An 18995-nucleotide genomic window follows, 5' to 3' on the forward strand; every position below is an offset into this window, starting at 1 on the left:
AGCATACAAGTAATCATATTAATATGTAATTAGGTTTAAGATCATACCTTGATTGTTATGTAGCAATAACAATCCCAATTCCACCTTGGATTGACTTTGGAATGCTTAGAGTCACAAGTGTCACTCCTCTAATGGCTCACAAACACCATAAGCAAATGGAGAAGGTATAAAGAAAGAGGTAAGAGGTTAGAATTCGTATCTAGGACCTCTTGGGAAGGGATACACGAATTCATGGCCCTAGGGGTGTTTATATAGGTGTAGAGATAGGGTTTCAGTCATTATCCTTATCTAGTTGATTATCCATTAAGCAACCAATAAGATAATCCTTGAATCCTTATCATACTCGAATTCCAAGGGATTTACACCTCAAATTCGTTCACCATATATATAAGATAATCCTTACCTTATTTTGTAACTATCACATAATTACAAATCAGCCCCTCTAGTTTAATTAATTACATTTGATCACAAAACTAATTCTTAATTAATTATTGACCAATATTAATTAAACAAATATGATTTCTCCTTTAATATATTATTCTTATAACATATTAATAAATCATATTATCCTCTCTCTCTCTTTATTCATTTCTCCAATCAAGTTGCTTTGGTGAAGGCAACCCAAAAGGACCATGCACCATCGGGTCAAGTACATACCAAAATAGTTATGGACTTAGACACTAATCCAACATTTTCGCCCTCAAGATGTGGCAACATTACCTCTATGGAGTCCGGTGTACCATCTACACGGATCACAAGAGTTTGAGGTACCTCATGGATCAGCCAAATCTGAACATGAGGCAGTGTCGGTGGTTGGACGTGGTGAAGGATTATGATTGTGAGATCCTTTACCACTCGGGGAAGGCCAATGTGGTGGCAGATGCGCTTAGCCGCAGGGCGGCGCCGATCAGGGATGTTTGCATGAGGATGACTGTGGTGACTCCTCTGTTGGAGCAGATTCGGGAGGCTCAACAGGAGGCTATCAAGGAGGAGCATCGGAAGAGCGAGCGTGTGGTGGGTCAGGTTTCCTCCTTCGATTATGATAGCCGAGGGCTATTGACACTACACCGAAGGGTGTGGGTGCCGTATCACGGAGTCGTGCACCAGATCTTGATGGAGGAGGCGCATAAATCCTGATTCTCTATTCATCCAGGGGCGACGAAGATGTATAGGGATCTTCGTATAGATTATTGGTGGCCCTGCATGAAACGGGATATAGCTTGGTACGTCGAGCGGTGCTTGACCTGCAGGAAGGTCAAGGCCGAACATCAGAGACCGCATGGAAAGATGCAGTCGTTGGACATCCCGTTGTGGAAATGGGAAGATATCACAATGGATTTTATCACGAAGCTTCCCAGGACCGCGCGTGGAGTAGATTCGATTTGGGTCATCATGGATCGATTGACCAAGAGTGCTCATTTTATTCCGATTCAGGAGAGCATTTCGGCCGAGAAACTGGCCGACATCTATATTAGGGAGATTGTGGCGCGGCACGGGGTGCCAGTATCTGATATCTCGGACAGGGATGTGCGTTTCACTTCCAGGTTTTGGAAGAGGTTTCATGACGAGTTGGGGACTCGTTTGCATTTTAGCACCGCCTTTCACCCGCAAACAGATGGTCAGAGCGAGCGGACCATCCAGACTCTGGAGGATATGTTGCGGGCGTGCATGCTAGACTTCGGTGGTAGCTGGGATACTTATCTTCCCTTGGATGAGTTCTCGTACAACAACAGCTACCACGCGAGTATCGACCACCCTCAATTTGAGATGTTGTACGGACGGAGGTGCAGGACACCGATATGCTGGGGAGAGGTCGGTGAGAGAGTTATGGGGAGCACCGAAGTGGTGCTCAAGACTACTGAGAGGATTCAGTAGGTTCGGAGCAGGCTACAGACTGCACAGAGTCGGCAGAAAAGTTACGCCGACAAGCATCGATCAGACCTGGAGTTCCAGGTCGAGGATATGCTTCTCCTAAAGGTGTCGCCTTGGAAAGGCATCATTCGATTTAGGAAGCAGGGCAAGTTGGGCCTGAGATTCATTGGTCCGTTCAGGGTTGTAGCCCGGGTGGGCAAGGTGGCATATAGGCTGGATCTGCCAACCGAGCTCAGCCAGATCCACAACATCTTCCATGTCTCCCAGTTACGGAAGTGTCTTGTGGATGATTCAGCGGTGGTACCATTAGAGGATATACAGGTTGATGACAGCCTGAATTACATTGTGCGCCCAGTCGCAATCCTCGACCGGAAGTCGAAGGATCTGAGGAACAAGAGGGTGGAGTTAGTGAAGGTGCAGTGGCAGCACCGAAAGGGGTCCAAGTGGACTTGGGAGCCGGTGGAAGAAATGATGGAGCATTACCCCGAGTTGCTTTAGGATCGAGCAGCAGACTTCGAGGACTTCGGATTTTGACCTTTAGGGCATCCAAGTAGCATAAAGTCTCTGTGGTTGAGGTGATTGAGATCCCTATTGAGTGTAGGACCTCTTAAAGAGCTTGAAATTGCATGTTTGAGCTCATTGGGCCGTGCATGCACGTACAGTTTGCGACTTTACGTGGTAAACATGCTCTAGGACCTTAGATCTGTAGTTTTGAAGCATTGCATGTCTTAGATCTGGCCTACTTGGGAAATGGGTTGAGGAACTCGGCGAGTCCCAAAGTGGAACTCGACGACTTCTATGAAGATGGTCTTAGACTCGGCGATTTCTATGAAGATTGCCTGGAGCTTGCCGAGTTGTTCTTCAACTCGGTGAGTCGGTACTCGAGTCGGCCTCATAGTCCCAAGTGGTGAGTCAAGGGTGACTCAGTGAGTGGGGAGAGGGACTTGGCGAGTAGGACCGGATTAGTAAGGGAAGGACTCGGCAAGTTGCTCACGGACTCGGCAAGTCCAGTCAACTGGAAGTTGACTTTAACTTGGATTTCGACTTGGTCGAGGGTAAAAGGGTCATTTTACCCTAAGTACATCTAGCAGTGTTTGACTGATCGTATTGTGGGAATTGTAGCCGGAGGGCGTCCGCAGCAGCAGCAGTAGACAGTCAGTTTCTGATTAGATTAGCAGCTACTTTGAGGTGAGTTACCTTCCAGTAGCGGTGGGTCTAAGGCCACAATGTCGGCCCACCAGTAGGAGTTGTATGTAGATGATTGTCTGTGTGATATTCATCTAAGGAATTGCTACTACCTGTGTTGTATTTATGTGCTAGTGACAGTAGGGGGAGATAGTCCCCAAGATATCCGGTCGGTAGGGCCGAAGGGGTAGTCATACCCAGCTATGTTAGATAGATTTTGGTATTGTGATACATGTTATGTGATAATAGTAGAGGGGAGGAATAGTTTCCCCAGTATCCAGTCGAGAGGACCGAAGGGGAGGCCAGCACCCAGATATGCTAGGCAGTATCCGATCGAGAGGACCGAAGGGGAGGCCAGCACCCAGATATGCTAGGCAGTATCCGGTCGAGAGGACCGAAGGGGAGGCCAGCACCCAGATATGCTAGGCAGTATCCGATCGAGAGGACCGAAGGGGTAAGTCGGGCACCCAGATATGTCTGACAATTTATGTATGTTATGTGATTATATGGTATGCGGTACAGTGGGGGAACTCACTAAGCTTCGTGCTTACAGTTTTCGGTTTTGGTTTCAGGTACGTCTTCAGCTAAGGGAAAGGAGTCAACGCTGTAGCAGCATATCACACACACTCTTGTTTTCGCACTTATGAGTTTATTCTGCGATTGATACTCTGATATTTTGGTTGTTTACATGCTGTGGATTTCAAATTTGGGTTTTCGATGTGAAATGGTTTAATTAGACAATGTTTTAATTATTAGTGTTTTCTAAGTAAAGTTTTAAAAACGAAATTTCTGAACGTGAAAATTGGGTTATTACACACTTTACCCGGTTTCCCAGGTTTTTCGGTTTTAAACCCAATTTACCCCGTTCCATTCAACCCACTTTGATATTTCCAGGTTTTCCAGTTCTAGACCCACTTTACTCGGTACCTTAACCGGAACTGAATCGAAACCGGTTCCTATATACCGGTTCGGTTTCCGATCCTAAAAAACCTCGTTAACCAGTTCCCAAGTTTTTCGGGTTCGGGTCTACCGGTCCAGGTTTGGACCTACTTTCATCCCTACTAGGAACTATATGATTGATATTTAGGGGGTGTTTGGATAAAAAGTTTTTAGCTTATTAGCTTATTGTTTATTTGCTTGTTGCGGTGGGAATAAACATTTTTTTTTAAAAATGTGTTTGGATTAGCTTATTGCGGTGGGAATAAGCAATAAGCAATAAGTATTTGAAGTATTTGACAAAAAAAAAAAACAGCTTATATGAGTAAAATGACCAAGGCGGAAACGCCAAGTCTGTGGATTTGACGGCTGAATACCAAGTCCTTATTTGGGAGTTGTGTTAGGATGTGTTCCTAAATAGGCATGAGTTACATGATCTTGATGTTTATACTATATGAATGTTTGTATATTTGATGATGTCATGATAAGTAGGAGTACGGTGAAATGCTTTTATAGTTATGTTGTGTTGGAATTCACTAAGCTTCGTGCTTTCCATTTCCTTTATAAAATGATTATTACAGGTACATCAGTTATGAATAAGGGTAAGGCCAAAGCTTGACTGTACACATGCGTGATTCAAAGATTAGTTCCTTATCACAAACACTTGATATGAGATTTTTCTCACTAGTATTTCCGCTGTTGATTTGGAATTATGAATGGATTGGTATTGTTGAGAGTATGATTTGAAATATTAATTGAATACTTGAAACTTCACGGTTTTGGTTAATTAATGGATTTAATGGTTTTTATTATAAATATAAATATTTTCCAAAGTTTGAATTTATTGAAAATTTTGGGACGTTACAAATTGGTATCAGAGCACAGCTTGAGCGAATCAGACACATATCGGTGTGTTTGAACTCAAATTTGTGGCTTGGAAATATTTTCTTTAAAAGCTTGTAAAAGAAAATGGAAATTTTGGTGACAAGGATCGAGGACTCATTGTGTACATTCAGTTGAAGCTGAAGGAAAAGAATTTAATTATTTAATGTGAATTATTGCTTTCTAGGATAATGGATTTATGTACACTAGATAGCATATTACTTTCATGCCATGTTGAATGTCTACTATATGTAACTTGGAATTTATGCTAGCATTGATAGCTTGTTTAGTGAATGATTTAGGTTGTATGCAATAGGAGTCAATCAGACTTAGAATGTCTGATTTAGCCTAATGCGTGTAACATCCAAAATCTAGAAGGTCAATTATGGAAATAAATTCCCTTTTTAGGGGCCAACTCGTCAATTTTATGGCATAAACTCGACGTGTTGGAAGCTTATGGGGCGCGTGTTTCTAAGAACCAACTCGTCGAGTTGGTGAAGGGAACTCGACGAGTTAGACGTTGTTTGAGAAACCCTAATTTTTGGGTTTTGCACCCTATTTCAACACCTTAAGTTCCTAGTGGCCTCATTCCCAACGTCCATAGCCCCTAACCCTAATCTCGAAACCCTAGAGCCTCCTTGAGTGTTTTGAGCTCATTATGGGTGTGTTTTGGTGTGTTGGAAGCTCTTTAACAGGAAGAAAAGCTTAGTGCAAGGTGGTGGTGCAAGTAGGAGCTTTTAGATATTGATTCTCTGTTTCATTTCCAACACATCTTGGGTATAAAGTTCTAACCTTGCTTAATATTTGCTTAAATCTCTTATTTGTTTAAATTTCATGCTTTTAGCTATGGATGGGTGATTGTTAGGGAAGTAGAAGTCACAAGTGCTTACTCTTTCAGATCTATGATCTTCATGATTTCTTTTGGCATAAAGGAGCCAACTTTATGGTCTTAAAGGGCTTCATGCATATATTAAGCAAATACATTTTCTCTTGTCGAAAAGCCTAACAGCCTTTTATCCATCAACACTACCGCCTTCTTCACCCTCGATCGAGAAGAAGGGATGATACTAGACGTCGTACATCTCTACCGTCAAAGACCGTTGCTTAAGGCTCCACACCGCTGCTCAATTCCCATAGAACAACTCTATAATGAAAGGAAAGATCCTCCACTACTACTCGACTTTGGACCACCGTCGACCTCTGGATCAACATTGGTGGTGTTAAGGCTCTACCACCACTTCAGATGCTGCCCAATTCCATTTCTTTCCTTACCATTCTTGATTTGGGTATATTATGATCTGAAGCATTTGGTTTATGATTTGTGATTTGTTTTTTCATTAGGTTGGTGATTCAACTTGCAAAATCGAATTTCATATATTAGGATGTGAATCATTTCTTTTACAATTTGTATTTTTTATCTGTGTTTTTTATTTTCCTTTTGCTTTTGATTTTTAGGTTTGAATTTCATATATTAGGTTTGTATTAGTTTGATTTTAAGGTTTGTACTGATATGATTTACAGGGTTGTACTAGTAGTGGTTATCGGAGGTCAACTGGGTGCCGGTGGTCGGTGATGAATTGGGAATACGGGATCTTGAATGATGAAGGATAAGGGCGGTATTGTCTTTTTATGCCTGTGAGGGACCTAATGCGTAATTAAAATACATTTTGGGGACTGTCTGAGTTAAAAAAATAAGTTAGGGACCAAACATGAAAATTAACCCAAACCATAAGGACCATTCGTGTAATTTACTCTTAATTTAATAAAGACAAAATTACAAAAATGGTGTAACGCTCGCAGATTCGGACTAGTCAATTTAGAGACAATAAGCGTCAAAAATGACTTTTTGATAGAATATTACTTAGAATAAATAATCTTAACCAAGTTACAGTATATGTCATAAGGATTCCATACATATAAAGAACGCTGAAATCCGACTTATAACGAATAAGTTATGACTCGTCGAAGTTTTACGGTTAAACTGACACGACACTGTGTAACTTAAAAAGTGAATTTTTGATAAATTACTTTTTAGACTTAACAAAAGTTGTAGTATATGTTAAACCAAGAGCGTGCATAAAAAGAATGCCCAAATCTGACTTCTTATGAGGAAGTTATGATTTTCTAAGATTTAGCATAGTAGTGCACAACCCGAAATTCGAATTTTAGATCGATCAATTTTTAGCCGACACATCTAGACGATAATTGAAGATCTCATTAATAGGAGCTCAACGATAAAAAGACAGTCGAAAACGGAGTCCGTACGTAAAAGTTTTGAATTTTACACAGTCGTTAACAGTGTAATCTTCTTATATTGTTAAATTTAACATCAGTCGAGAATTAGCTGACGGAGTCTAAATGAAAGTTGTAGAGTACGTCGTCACTTACGCGTGGATATAAAGAACGTTGAAAACGGGGCTTGTATACGAAAGTTACACAATTTAGAAGTCAGAAGGGTGATGCTGCGAAGGGTGTGACGTGGCCAAATCCTGGCCCTTTGCTTTCTCCCACGCCTTGCCACTAGCTGGTGACACTTTACACTCAAATCGATGAGTTGGAGGCTCAGAACTCACCAAGTTGACCCATTTTTCAGCCTATAAATACCATGCGAGGCTCACTCATTTTCCTCACACCTTAACCCTTATCTCTCTCTATCTTCTCTCTAAACCTCTCCCAAGCCCTAGTACTTCCCAAGTGCTAAGAGGCAAGTCCTGAGCGACCGAAGGATATGAGAAGAAGAGCTTTACGGCTCGGAAGTTCTGCCCCTGCCAGTGTTCTAAAAGGCGCGCCATGGTGTGAGGCGTGACTTCGTCGTTACGAAAAGCTTCATAACGTTGCTGTTACGCGTGGCGTGTGGCAAGACGTAATATGGCGCGTTATGGCGTGTTATGGCACGTGTTTTTTCATTTGAGACACAGTTTTTTACTCTTTGTTATGTCTTTTCAAATCGGAGATACAAGTATTGTGGTTTTTGTTAACTTTTTGTTATTAGTTATTGATCTAACACTTCTAAAAAGTAGTTATATTTAATATAAATTTATATTTATGTGGTAATATAATTTTAAATCAATACAAAATCGTCGTCTTATATCACGTCTTGAAAAACGTCATGGCACGCCATGGCTCGTTAATCTTGAGGCTTGGCCTTGCCGCCACGCCACGCCTCACGCCATTTGGAACCTTGGCCCCCGCAAAGCTCGGTTCCTAGCCAAACCCCCGGTAAGTGAGATATGCCTACCCAACTTTAAGAATAGCTTATGTTTAAATTTATTATCGTTTTTAGGAACTTATAAACAATATATATTATAAAATATGATATAAAAAGTGTTATTATAATATCTATTAACTACTCGCGGTACGAGGAATCCGGTTTAAAGGGTCGTCTGTGTTGTTGGATTTTAGAAGTGTTATGATGCCAAAATGGTCATGCCTTCCGGTGTTTCATGTCTAGCCCCTGTCTGTACATAGTGATTGAAATGTATTGTTTAACACTTATAAAACAATATCGCTCGTAAGTAGTTGCGATAAATATTAGACTAAAATCTAGTGGTAATGATAGTAGGTTTCATCGAAGAAAATTATAATTAATAGAAGCAAAGTGCTGCCCTGGTTTGGAATCATCACCTTAACAAGTGAGTGCATAGTTACTTTCATCTTACACATAGATATGAAGTATTTAATATAAATTATGTGCTATGTGTGCATATTATCTATGTTCTTGATATCTATATTGGATGAACCGAATATACATGTTTTATTTGATGTAAACTATATATGTATTTTATACCATTAAAAATATTATGTAAAAATGGTAGATGAATGATGGGGGATGAAAGATGATATAGATGAACATTGATAGCTATGGACTTAGTGCCCTATAGATGAACGTTGGCAGCTATGCCATAATCTGTAGATGTTTTTGAACTACGATGTACTCTAAAAATCGTAGCAGTTGCACCTAAAGGATAATATCGACAACTGCGCCTAATATAGAATGTCATAATCCTGGCAGCTGCTCCTAAATGATAATATTGACAGTTGTGCCTAATAGATAACATTGGCAGTAGTGTCATTGGCAATTACAGACTTCGTGCCTATTCCTTAGGAGAATCCTTTGGAATGAATGAGTGAATGATATATAATTCTTAGGGTAGATCCTTAAGAAATAAAGAAGATAGTGGGGATAGGTAACTGAGTTAATTGTTTGATGATGAAACATAATAATCTTATTATTGTGGGTTGAAAACCCTATGTACTCACCAGGTTTCCCAACCTAACCCGCTTAACTTATTCATATCACAAGTGTCGATATGAAGCTACATTTCACTGAGAGATTAAAGGAGATGTAAATCACCAGTGTAAATGAATGTAAGATCTATTTATGCTTATGTTTCTGTATTGACAATGACATCCCAAAGTTTTAATATAAACATAATACATTTCTTCGGAAATGCTTTGATAATATATTTATCATGTTTTCTGGGAACAAATTCCGCAATATTATTCTTTAAAATTGAATACTCTGATTTTCAAATAAGCATAAATAAAAATTTTAAAATGACCATGAATTTGATGATGTCACAAATGGTCTATATGGTTTACCAAAGGTCACAAACTCAGTCCCTGCTAATTTTTTTTTATGGAAATGGTCCCACTGGTTTGCAAAAGTTGCACGAATGGCCCTTTTTAGTAACTCTGTCAATATTCACCCGTTAGGCCATATCACGTGGGAGTATTTTGGTATTTTCAAGTGTAACAGGGACTAAATTCATAACATTTGATAAACCATAGGGACTATTTCTTTCCATCTTCATTTAACCATACGATTTAGAACGTACAACTAAGATGAAATACGTATTTTAAAAAGATATATAACCGAATAGGTTTTTATGTTTTTTAAATACATATAACCGAAAATGATTTTTTAAAAACCGATTGGATCAAACCGAAAACATATTCTGCCGATTTTGCCTTACAATACAACGTAATAACATATTATACGAAAATGTATTTTTTTAAAGACATAAAAAATATATTTTAAGTAAAATAAATACGATAAAATACATTTTGTTTTATTTAAAAAAAATTATGTAAAAAAAGTTTTTTGTAATTTATTTATTTATTATGTCTTATCGATTTTGTTATCATATAAATTAGTTTTAAGAAGAAATAAACCAAGTGGGCATTTAGCTCAATTGGTTATCCCCCCTTTCTTTAGCCATTTATTTGTTTTTTAAAATAAACTTCAAAAATAGTTATTGTGGTTTACCAAATGTTACGAATTCAATCCCTATTACACTTGAAAAGACCAAAATACCCCCACGTGGGAGTCATGTGATATGGTCTAACGACCGAATATTGACAGGGTTACTAAAAGGGTTATCCATGCAACTTTGGCAAACCACAGAGATTATTTGCATAAAAAAAATTAATAGGAACTGAGTTTGTAACCTTTGGTAAACTATAAATAAATAATTTATTAGTTAAAGGCTTTATTAATTTAAAATTAATAAAATTAGGATTTGGTGTTTTATTTTGTTGATAAAGAAGGTTCTAAGAAAATTCAAAAGTTTTTAGTGGTCATTCAAGATATAATAGATTTCATTCACTAAACCCTAATTGCTTCCTAAAACAATGTAACGCATCTCGTTAGGGTATAATTGAAATTATAATTAAGAAAAACATTTATAGAAAATTTCCCAAAAATTTAGAACTTATGTTTGTGGAAAATACTTTGGTCCCAAAATAATCTACTTAAACCAAGTTCGAAAACACAAGGCTGTTAACAATAAGTATATCAAGAAAAGATTCAAGATCAACACACATTATGTAGCCTTCTTTAATTGTTTGGTCAACAGTGACGTTGTTGTTTAACTGCCAAAATTTTTTAAAAAGGATACATGAAATAACATTGTATTTTTATTTTTTGTTATCAATCAAAATCATGAAATTATAAAAATATTTCTCATAAAATAAACTTATAAATAAAAAATGGTCAATCTTAGAACTTCCAACTGCATTTTATGATATGAAAATGAAAAAAGAAACACCTCCTACCTAAGGTATGAAAATCAAGAAAAATGATGAAATTGGAGTCCTTCATGAATGATCTATTCCATTCCATTAGGAAAAAAACAAACAATTGTTTTATTTCAATAGAATAACTCATTCCATTCCTTATCCGATTTTACCATACCAAATAGTAAAAAGAAATATTACAAGAGAAGTAAAACTAAGAATTTTTAAAACGATATTTTTCAATAAAATCTAATTGAAATGAAGAATTAGTTGTTAGTTTAAGTAATAAAGAGATATATGACACAAATAATAAAAAATATTCATAATGTATCGACACGTGCACTAAGCTGTAATTTATAGGAGAAACCCCAAGCTTAGATTATGTTTGCAAAACTTTGTCTTACAAAATAAATACACAAGTCTTAGAGTTTAGGCTAAACTAAATACTCTTAACTGCTTTTTTCATAATATCCATCTATATTAATTGATCATTTGATCCAATGTGTATAGACTGAGATGTCTTCATTCGGTTTTTCTTAACCATTGCCTGCACATTAAAGAAACGAACAAAATAGATATAATAATATGTTAACATCCATATTTTGCTCTAACAAATTCAACTTTTTATGTATCAATTTCTATTTAGTGTTACATTTATGGACAACATTTTTGGTATCTACCTATATTTCTCATCAGAACCAACACCCTTAGCCGGGGCCGGTCCAAACGTATATGAGGTACGGGGCGAAAAGAAAAAAAAAGTCCTTAAATACAAATATAATAAAGATTAAAAAAATATCATTTATTCTTCATTATAAATATATTCAATTAGCAATAACAAACAAGCAATTGTTTATCATTTGAACTAGTTTGAGTTTGAACCAACTTTAAACCCTAAAAATCATTTTTGAAATAATTTTTTTATATATATACACTACATAACCCAAAATTTTTGGGCCCCATGGAGGCATGGGACTTGGACAGTCGCCCGGGTTGCCCACCATTTGGACCGGCCCTGCCCTTGGCTGCCTAGTCGCATCATATTGGGATAATGACTTGAAAGGGTAACGAACTTTCGACATTTTTCACATTTAGTCACTAAACTTTTTTCGTTATCTATTTGCCATTGAACTATTGAAGCTGTTCACATTTTACCCTTATGACCGGCTGTTACCGGTCATAAGGGTAAAATGTGAACAATTTCAATAGTTTAGTGGCGAATAGATAACGAAAAAAACTTTAGTGACTAAATATGAACAAAATCGAAAGTTCGTTTCCCTCTAAAAATTTCAATGGCTAAATGTGAATAAACTTCCTATTGTATTATGTTTTAGCAAATTATTTATTTTTGTTTAATTGTAGCAACATTTGTTGATGCAGAAATCTATGAAATAAAAAAAACAAAATGTAACATCCGAATATCCAAGTATCATAATTTAAGTATTTTTCTTTTGAGTTAAGAAGAATGACTCGATGAGTTGACGCCTCAACTCATCGAGTAAAGTCGCGACTAATGACTCGGATTAATGAATGGACTCGACGAATCGGTGAGGCGACTCAACAAGTCCGCGATGTTGGCAGAAACCTTAAATCTTTGGGCCCGAGCCATATTTAAAGCACTTATGGCCTTCAATGACGACTACCTTTCCCATAAGTGAGAACCCTAGCGAGCTTGAGTGTGTAGAGTGAGATGAAGACCTATTGTGTAGATTCCATTTTGGGGTGAAGGCTTGAATCACTTCATCTTTGGGGTTTTGAATACCTCAAACCCCTCTTGCAAGTTTGTGTTATAGATCTGGACCCTTCTAGGTCCAGAGAGTCGAGAATATGAGGCTTTAGTAGAGTAGACCTTGGGGTTTGAAGTTAGGAATCTGGACCCTTCTAAGTCCAGAGAGCCGAAAATATGAAGCTTTAGTAGAGTAAACCTTGGGGTTTGAAGTTAGGAAGCATTTATGGGATTTTTATGGTATATATAGTTACTTTCATCTTACACATAGATATGAAGTATTTTATATAAATTACGTGCTATGTGTGCATATTATTTGAATACTTGTTGTCTATGCTGGATGAACGATTTTACACATGTTTTAAAAGATTTAAACGGTATATTTATTTTATATCTACAAATATGTTGCGGATGAAACATGGGTAGATGAAATAGTTGGTGTGTGATGAAATAAAATGATGAGAGATAGGTAATGATAGAAAGATGATGATAATTAGGTAAATAGATGATGATGAATAGGTGATGTAGGATGAAGGGAGATACCATAACCCTAACCGGCAATGTAGCGATGTAGTCATCTACTAGAGTATAGATGGTGACCACAGACTATTCTAGACAACCTAGTGGAAACACCAGCAGACCCATAACCTGTGGGTGATGAATTACGAGTTCATGCGATGTTGTAACTACGTGTTCATGCGATGATACTCTAACCGCTTACTATGAATTACGAGTTCAGACGATGTTGTAACTACGTATTCATGGGATGTCACAAATTCCGCATGCCAAACCAATGGTCATAATTCACATCAGTGAAAATTGTTCATTTTTTTGTAAAACCAAAATCAGATTATAAATTTTGATTTTTTATTTTGGAAAATGTCAAACCATTGGTTTTTTATTTCAGTTTCGGTTTTTTGTTTTTTTTTTAAATATATTTTCAGGGTTTTGTTTTGTTTACATTTAGTCGTTGAACTTTTTAGTCATTAAACATAATACAAGAGGAAGTTTGTTCACATTTAGTCATTGAACTTTTTAGAGGGAAACGAACTTTCGATTTTGTTCATATTTAATTACTAAACTTTTTTTCGTTATCTATTTGCCACTAAACTATTGAAACTGCTCACATTTTACCCTATGACCGGTAACAGCCGGTCATAAGGGTAAAATGTGAATAGTTTCAATACTTCAATGGCAAGTAGATAACAAAAAAAAAGTTTAGTGACTAAATGTGAAAAATATCAAAAGTTCGTTACCCTTTCAAGTTATTATCCCCATCATATTTGCATTCACTTTCCTATAAAAAAAAACGGTACAAAAAAGGCTTTAAATGGATCGATTAACAAGATATAAAATAAGTAAAAGAAAAACACTTATAATTCTCACCACTCAAATCATTGATTTTACTTTGTGCTTCCTGTCAAATTGAGAGAGGAATAAATGTTAGTCAAAACTCATAACCAAAATGGTTAAGGGCATCAAGAAACCCATACGATGACTAAATCTAAAAAGTGGCTAAGTCTCATCCCACACCCAATTATGAAAATACAAATCAGTCTTCAGAATCATAATTCATAAAAGTGGTGGTACATGTAATTCTTTATGCTATGTTGAGAAGATTGAAATGAGCTTTGATAAAGTTGACGATGAGAAAGACAATCCGAGAGTTTAGGCTAACAATCAAAAGCCCTATATCTGACAAAATCAAAGAAATATAAATTAGTTTGCTGATTTAAAAAAAAAAAAAAAAAAAAAAAAAAAAAAAAAGGAGAGTTTATAGGGTTTTGTCGTCATCCAGAGTTCAATTTGAAGATATTTTGCTGGAATTTGATCAAAACCCCTACTCCGACTACCCAGTCACTGACTCGGGTTCGTTGAAATTTTGTGTGGCGTTCCTTTATTTAATAAAATAAATCATTTCCGTTATGATTTGGGAATGGTGCTAATAGGTAAAAGATAAAATGTTGATGCTTACAAACTGTTTGATGAATTGCCAAGGCGCATTATGAGGAAAAAAAAAGCTAGAAGAGCATATGGTGTCTCCTCTGTGCTTGTCTCTATTGGAACCAAATTGAGCGAGCCATAAGAATTCAATATTAAATGTTTGAGGAAACACTTTAGATCTACAGTAGACGTGGATGAGGAGGATGATGATCAAGCTTGGGAGTTGGGAAGATGAGATTGCTGATGGAGAAGAAGAGGAAGATGATGACATAGAACCACAATGTTCAATTTACAATGAACCTTGATATTGTGTGATTATGAGTTGATCTTTAGGTAGAGCATGAAATCTTGAGGGGGGGAAAAGAAAAAAGATGAGTCTTTGAAACATATAAATTGGTCTCCTGTCTCCTTGGCTGTATATTACTCGTCTTTTCATATAACCCTCTCTCATGGTACATGTACTTTCTGATCAAAAGATCATCAATTTTTATGGAACAAATTAAGGATGTCTTCATCATCACCAAATTTGACGTTGGGCATATCGTGGACCCCGGAACCCCATCTCTTCATGCTACGGCAACTTAGCACCTGGATAAACTCCAAAGAAGGATATCTGACTGTAGAATCCCCAGAGTAGAAGCTCTCTAGGTGGGGCATATCCATAAGGGAAATATTGGTAAGTCTAGGGAACTCAATGTCATTATCAGTTGTTTGCTCATCTCCACCAGAAATCACTACCATCAAACTGCAACACCTATAAATCTGTATATGTCTGAGATTGGAAAGCCCTTGTGCTACACTTAACGGGAATACTGTCAACAAGGAATAACAATCTGAAATTTCAATGTCTTGTAGATTTCGCAAACTTATATATTGAAATGAACAATCAAAAAGAAGCTTCAGGTTCTTAAGGTCAGTCAAACGGATGTCTTCCACTTGGGAGAAATACTTTTCCTTTGTTGTTTTCCTTTGACCAAGCATCAGGTCATTGGGTGCAACAAAAGTTTGTGTTGCATCCTCATCCGTTATCTTCACCAAGCATGAAACATTGTCACATTCCTCCAATTGAATAGACTTTAGTTCATTGACACTCTCTCCATAAAGGTCTGGTATGATGTTATCCAGATCTTTTATGTACTCTAGTTTTATACCATCACTTACCTGAAACAGTTTCTTGATTGGCATCTTGAATGGGAACTTAGAACTTTCAATGTGTAGTCGACGTTTTAAATATGATTTTGATGGTTCTGGATCAATACGGAAAAGTAATCTCTCACGCAAACCATTCCATGGAATAAATTGCAAAAAGAATTCTGGTAACATTTCAAAGTAGGTACCTTCAGCAAAAAGATGACAATCATCTGAACTCATTGATAAATGCAGAGCTCTGAAGGATTTCAAGTTACTTATTTCCATAAGTCCAAGGCGAGACACAGGGTTGCTATGATGGGTTCCAAAATACAACTCTTCCAACCAAGTGAGCTTTGATATGACGCCAGGTGTTACATGAGATAGATAGGGACAGTAGCCCGCATCCAACAGCCTTAAGTTGGTCAATTGACCGATCTCTTCAGGAATCACTTCAATTCCAGTCCCTCTAACCTTTAGAATCTCAAGGTCTTTTAGCTTCCCAACTATACAAATTTCATTAAGAGATTCATTCCAACTTAGATCTAGCGTGATGAGTTTTGTGAGCAGCTTCAGCGATTGTGGGAGGGATGTGATTTTATTATAAGACATATCTAAAACTTTAACTTCTTTCATGCCTCCAAAGAAATCATCAGGAATAACTGAAAGATCATTTTTTCGTATAAGGAAAGTATCAAGGAGTGGGAAATGAAGCTCATGATCTGGAAGCTTATGAATTCTATTATCCATGAGTGAGATCTTGGTGTAGCTGTCTGAGGTTCTGTTTCTTGGTTGCCATTCTGTCAAATCTTTTCCAGCCTCCACTAAAAACTTCTCCTTCTCTTCACCTTCAGAAGAAGAAGTTATTAACAAAGCCACATCACGAACAACGTCGTGCATTTTTACTTTACCTCTCTCGGACAATAACAAGGAAGAGGATGTGAGGGTGTCAACTGCCATTCGGACTCTTTTTTCTGCATCGTTAATGCTATCCAGATCTTTAAATATCCCTATACCTACCCCATATTCTGCTAGGCTTAACAAAGATATGACTCCATCTTCCTTGAACAAACTACACAGTAGGAAGCATGATTTAGCTTCTTTGCTATCAAGCAAGTCATAGCTCAGCTTCAAATGAGTAAATGCTTTCCTTATCTCTTGATCGATCTCTAGAGGTGCATGCTTTCGTAGTCGGTCAAGTGCCGCCTCCCATATATCAATTTTTTTATTTTTTAAAGCATTTCCCACCGCTTGAATGATAAGTGGCAATCCACCACATTCTTCAGTCACCTCTTTTGCAATTTTCTCCAGACTGGAGTCATTCGCTAACTTTTCATCACCAACTATACGTTTGAAGAGGACCCACGCTTCTTTCTTCGTCAATATGTTTACACAGATATTCCTATCAACGTTCATCCCTTCACATACATTTCTGCTTCTAGACGTCAACAAGATCTTGCAATTCATGTGGTTATTCCCACATGGTATGCCCACATCAGAGAGGACTAGCTTTTTCCATATGTCATCTAAAATGATTAGAACCTTCTCCTTATTAATGATTATACGCTTTGCTGCTTTTTCAACATTTTTTTGAATCTCTTTAACATCTACAGTCTGTGAGACAGTTATAAACACAATGTCTGCAAATAGTTTCTTCACTTCTGCAGCAACTTCCTTGGCTAGTGTCGTTTTCCCTACACCTCCTGATCCATAGATTCCAACCATCTGTATGCCCTCATCTGTGATAGCTTCAATGATTTTCCTCAACGCCAACTTGTGGGTATCAATATCGTCAAGATTCTTTGGTTGGTAGAGGTCTACAAATCTTGGGGTGCCAGTGGGAATGGAGACACAATTTTCATGAGTTTCACCATCTTTTTGTTGATCCAGAAGAAAAGAGGTATTGTTTATCGCCATCTTACTGTAATGGTAGAGGGTTCCCAAATTGACACAAGGTTGTAAGTTGAAGCACGTCTTCTTGGCGTTGGCTACTTCTTCAAGAAACTCTTCCACCTTGGATAGTTCAATTTCTGCCTTGTCCATCCACTCTTGCACACCAGCTAAGAGAATTTCTCCATTTCCTTCAGCCGCATCGATTCGTTGTTGAATCCTACCCCTCATACCCTTGAGCTTTCGAGCTTCACTCTCCAACTTGCCAACATTTTTAGTGTAATTTCGGATGTAATCAATCTCCCGTTTAGCCCCACTAAACAACAAGTCCACTATTTTCCCAGCCACAGTATTAGCAACCTCCTCCGCCATTCTAGCTGGGTTACTTTTCTTTTCTGATGGTTTGGATGGCAAAGTAGTCGACAATATAGCAGATCTTGAAACAAGAAACGTTTATGCTAAAACAGAAAAGAGAAGAAGATAGTCTTTCTTTAGATATGAAAAACAATATTATGATTAACCAAAAATCGAAGGCCTTGATTGCTAAGATTGTACACAAAATGAAGATGAGAGTGGTTGATTGGCTTACAAAAGCTGTAAACGATAAGAGTGAATATTGTACACAAAAAGTGTTAGGTGTGGTGGCAGACCAAGACCAAGAAAAAGGAAAAGGCAAAAAAAAAAAAAAAAATTTGAAGTTGGCAGTCACTATCATTTTTTGGCACACACAAGAGTCAAAGAAATTTGGTAATGGTGATGATTCTACCCTCGAAGAGTTTAATTAATCCACTAAAATTTATAATGCAATGACAACTATACCCTTTGTTTAAATATGTAGTGGATTTTAGTTCCTTTTTGGGTACTGTTTTTTTGTAAGTCGATTATACCAAAAACAATGTATTGACAGTTCTTTTGCTCATACTTTACTGTTTACACTTTACACCACCATATTTCTTTCTTCTTTTTTTTTATATATTTTGACAATAAATCAATTAGCTATTCCTTTTTTATTTAGATATAACACAAACAAAAATATAAGGATTGACAAAATTAATGGGGAAATAAAGATTTGTTGTAATCTTCAAATTTTACTCATTATGAAGATAAAAGACAATGATAAGCTTTTTTCATCTTGTCCATCTTTAAACTTACTACCTATATGTCTTTTAGGTTAGTTCCAAACTGAATGGTGTTTGGGTAAACCTAAAACCATATGCAATTCTATTTGTATCAAATCATGTTTATGTCGTAATTATTAAGATGAAACTTATAGTTCTTGTAAATAAAAAAGTAAAAAGTATCTCAACTTTTCATTCATTTGTTATATGGATATGGATATTTATTCTTCCACTACCAATTTTTATCAATTTTTATCGTTTAAGTTTAGAGTTTAGGCCAAACTAAATACTCTTGA

General features: G+C 37.0%; 1 protein-coding gene across 1 annotated transcript in view; it reads right to left on the bottom strand.

Moving 5' to 3' along the window:
- LOC145071091 (disease resistance protein At4g27190-like) overlaps positions 1-18542 on the bottom strand; it is a 260526-nt gene extending 241984 nt beyond the window's left edge. Inside the window, exon 1 of the mRNA XM_079018012.1 lies at positions 14595-18542. Within this exon, the coding sequence (XP_078874138.1) occupies positions 15044-17953 (2910 nt within the window). The 5' untranslated portion in view covers positions 17954-18542 and the 3' untranslated portion in view covers positions 14595-15043. The remainder of the gene's footprint in view (positions 1-14594) is intronic.
- Between the last annotated feature and the right edge of the window lie 453 nt (positions 18543-18995).

This window comes from Lactuca serriola, chromosome 8 (assembly GCF_051521515.1).
Source record: "Lactuca serriola cultivar US96UC23 chromosome 8, Lser_US96UC23_V15, whole genome shotgun sequence".
NCBI classification, from domain to species: Eukaryota; Viridiplantae; Streptophyta; class Magnoliopsida; order Asterales; family Asteraceae; genus Lactuca; species Lactuca serriola.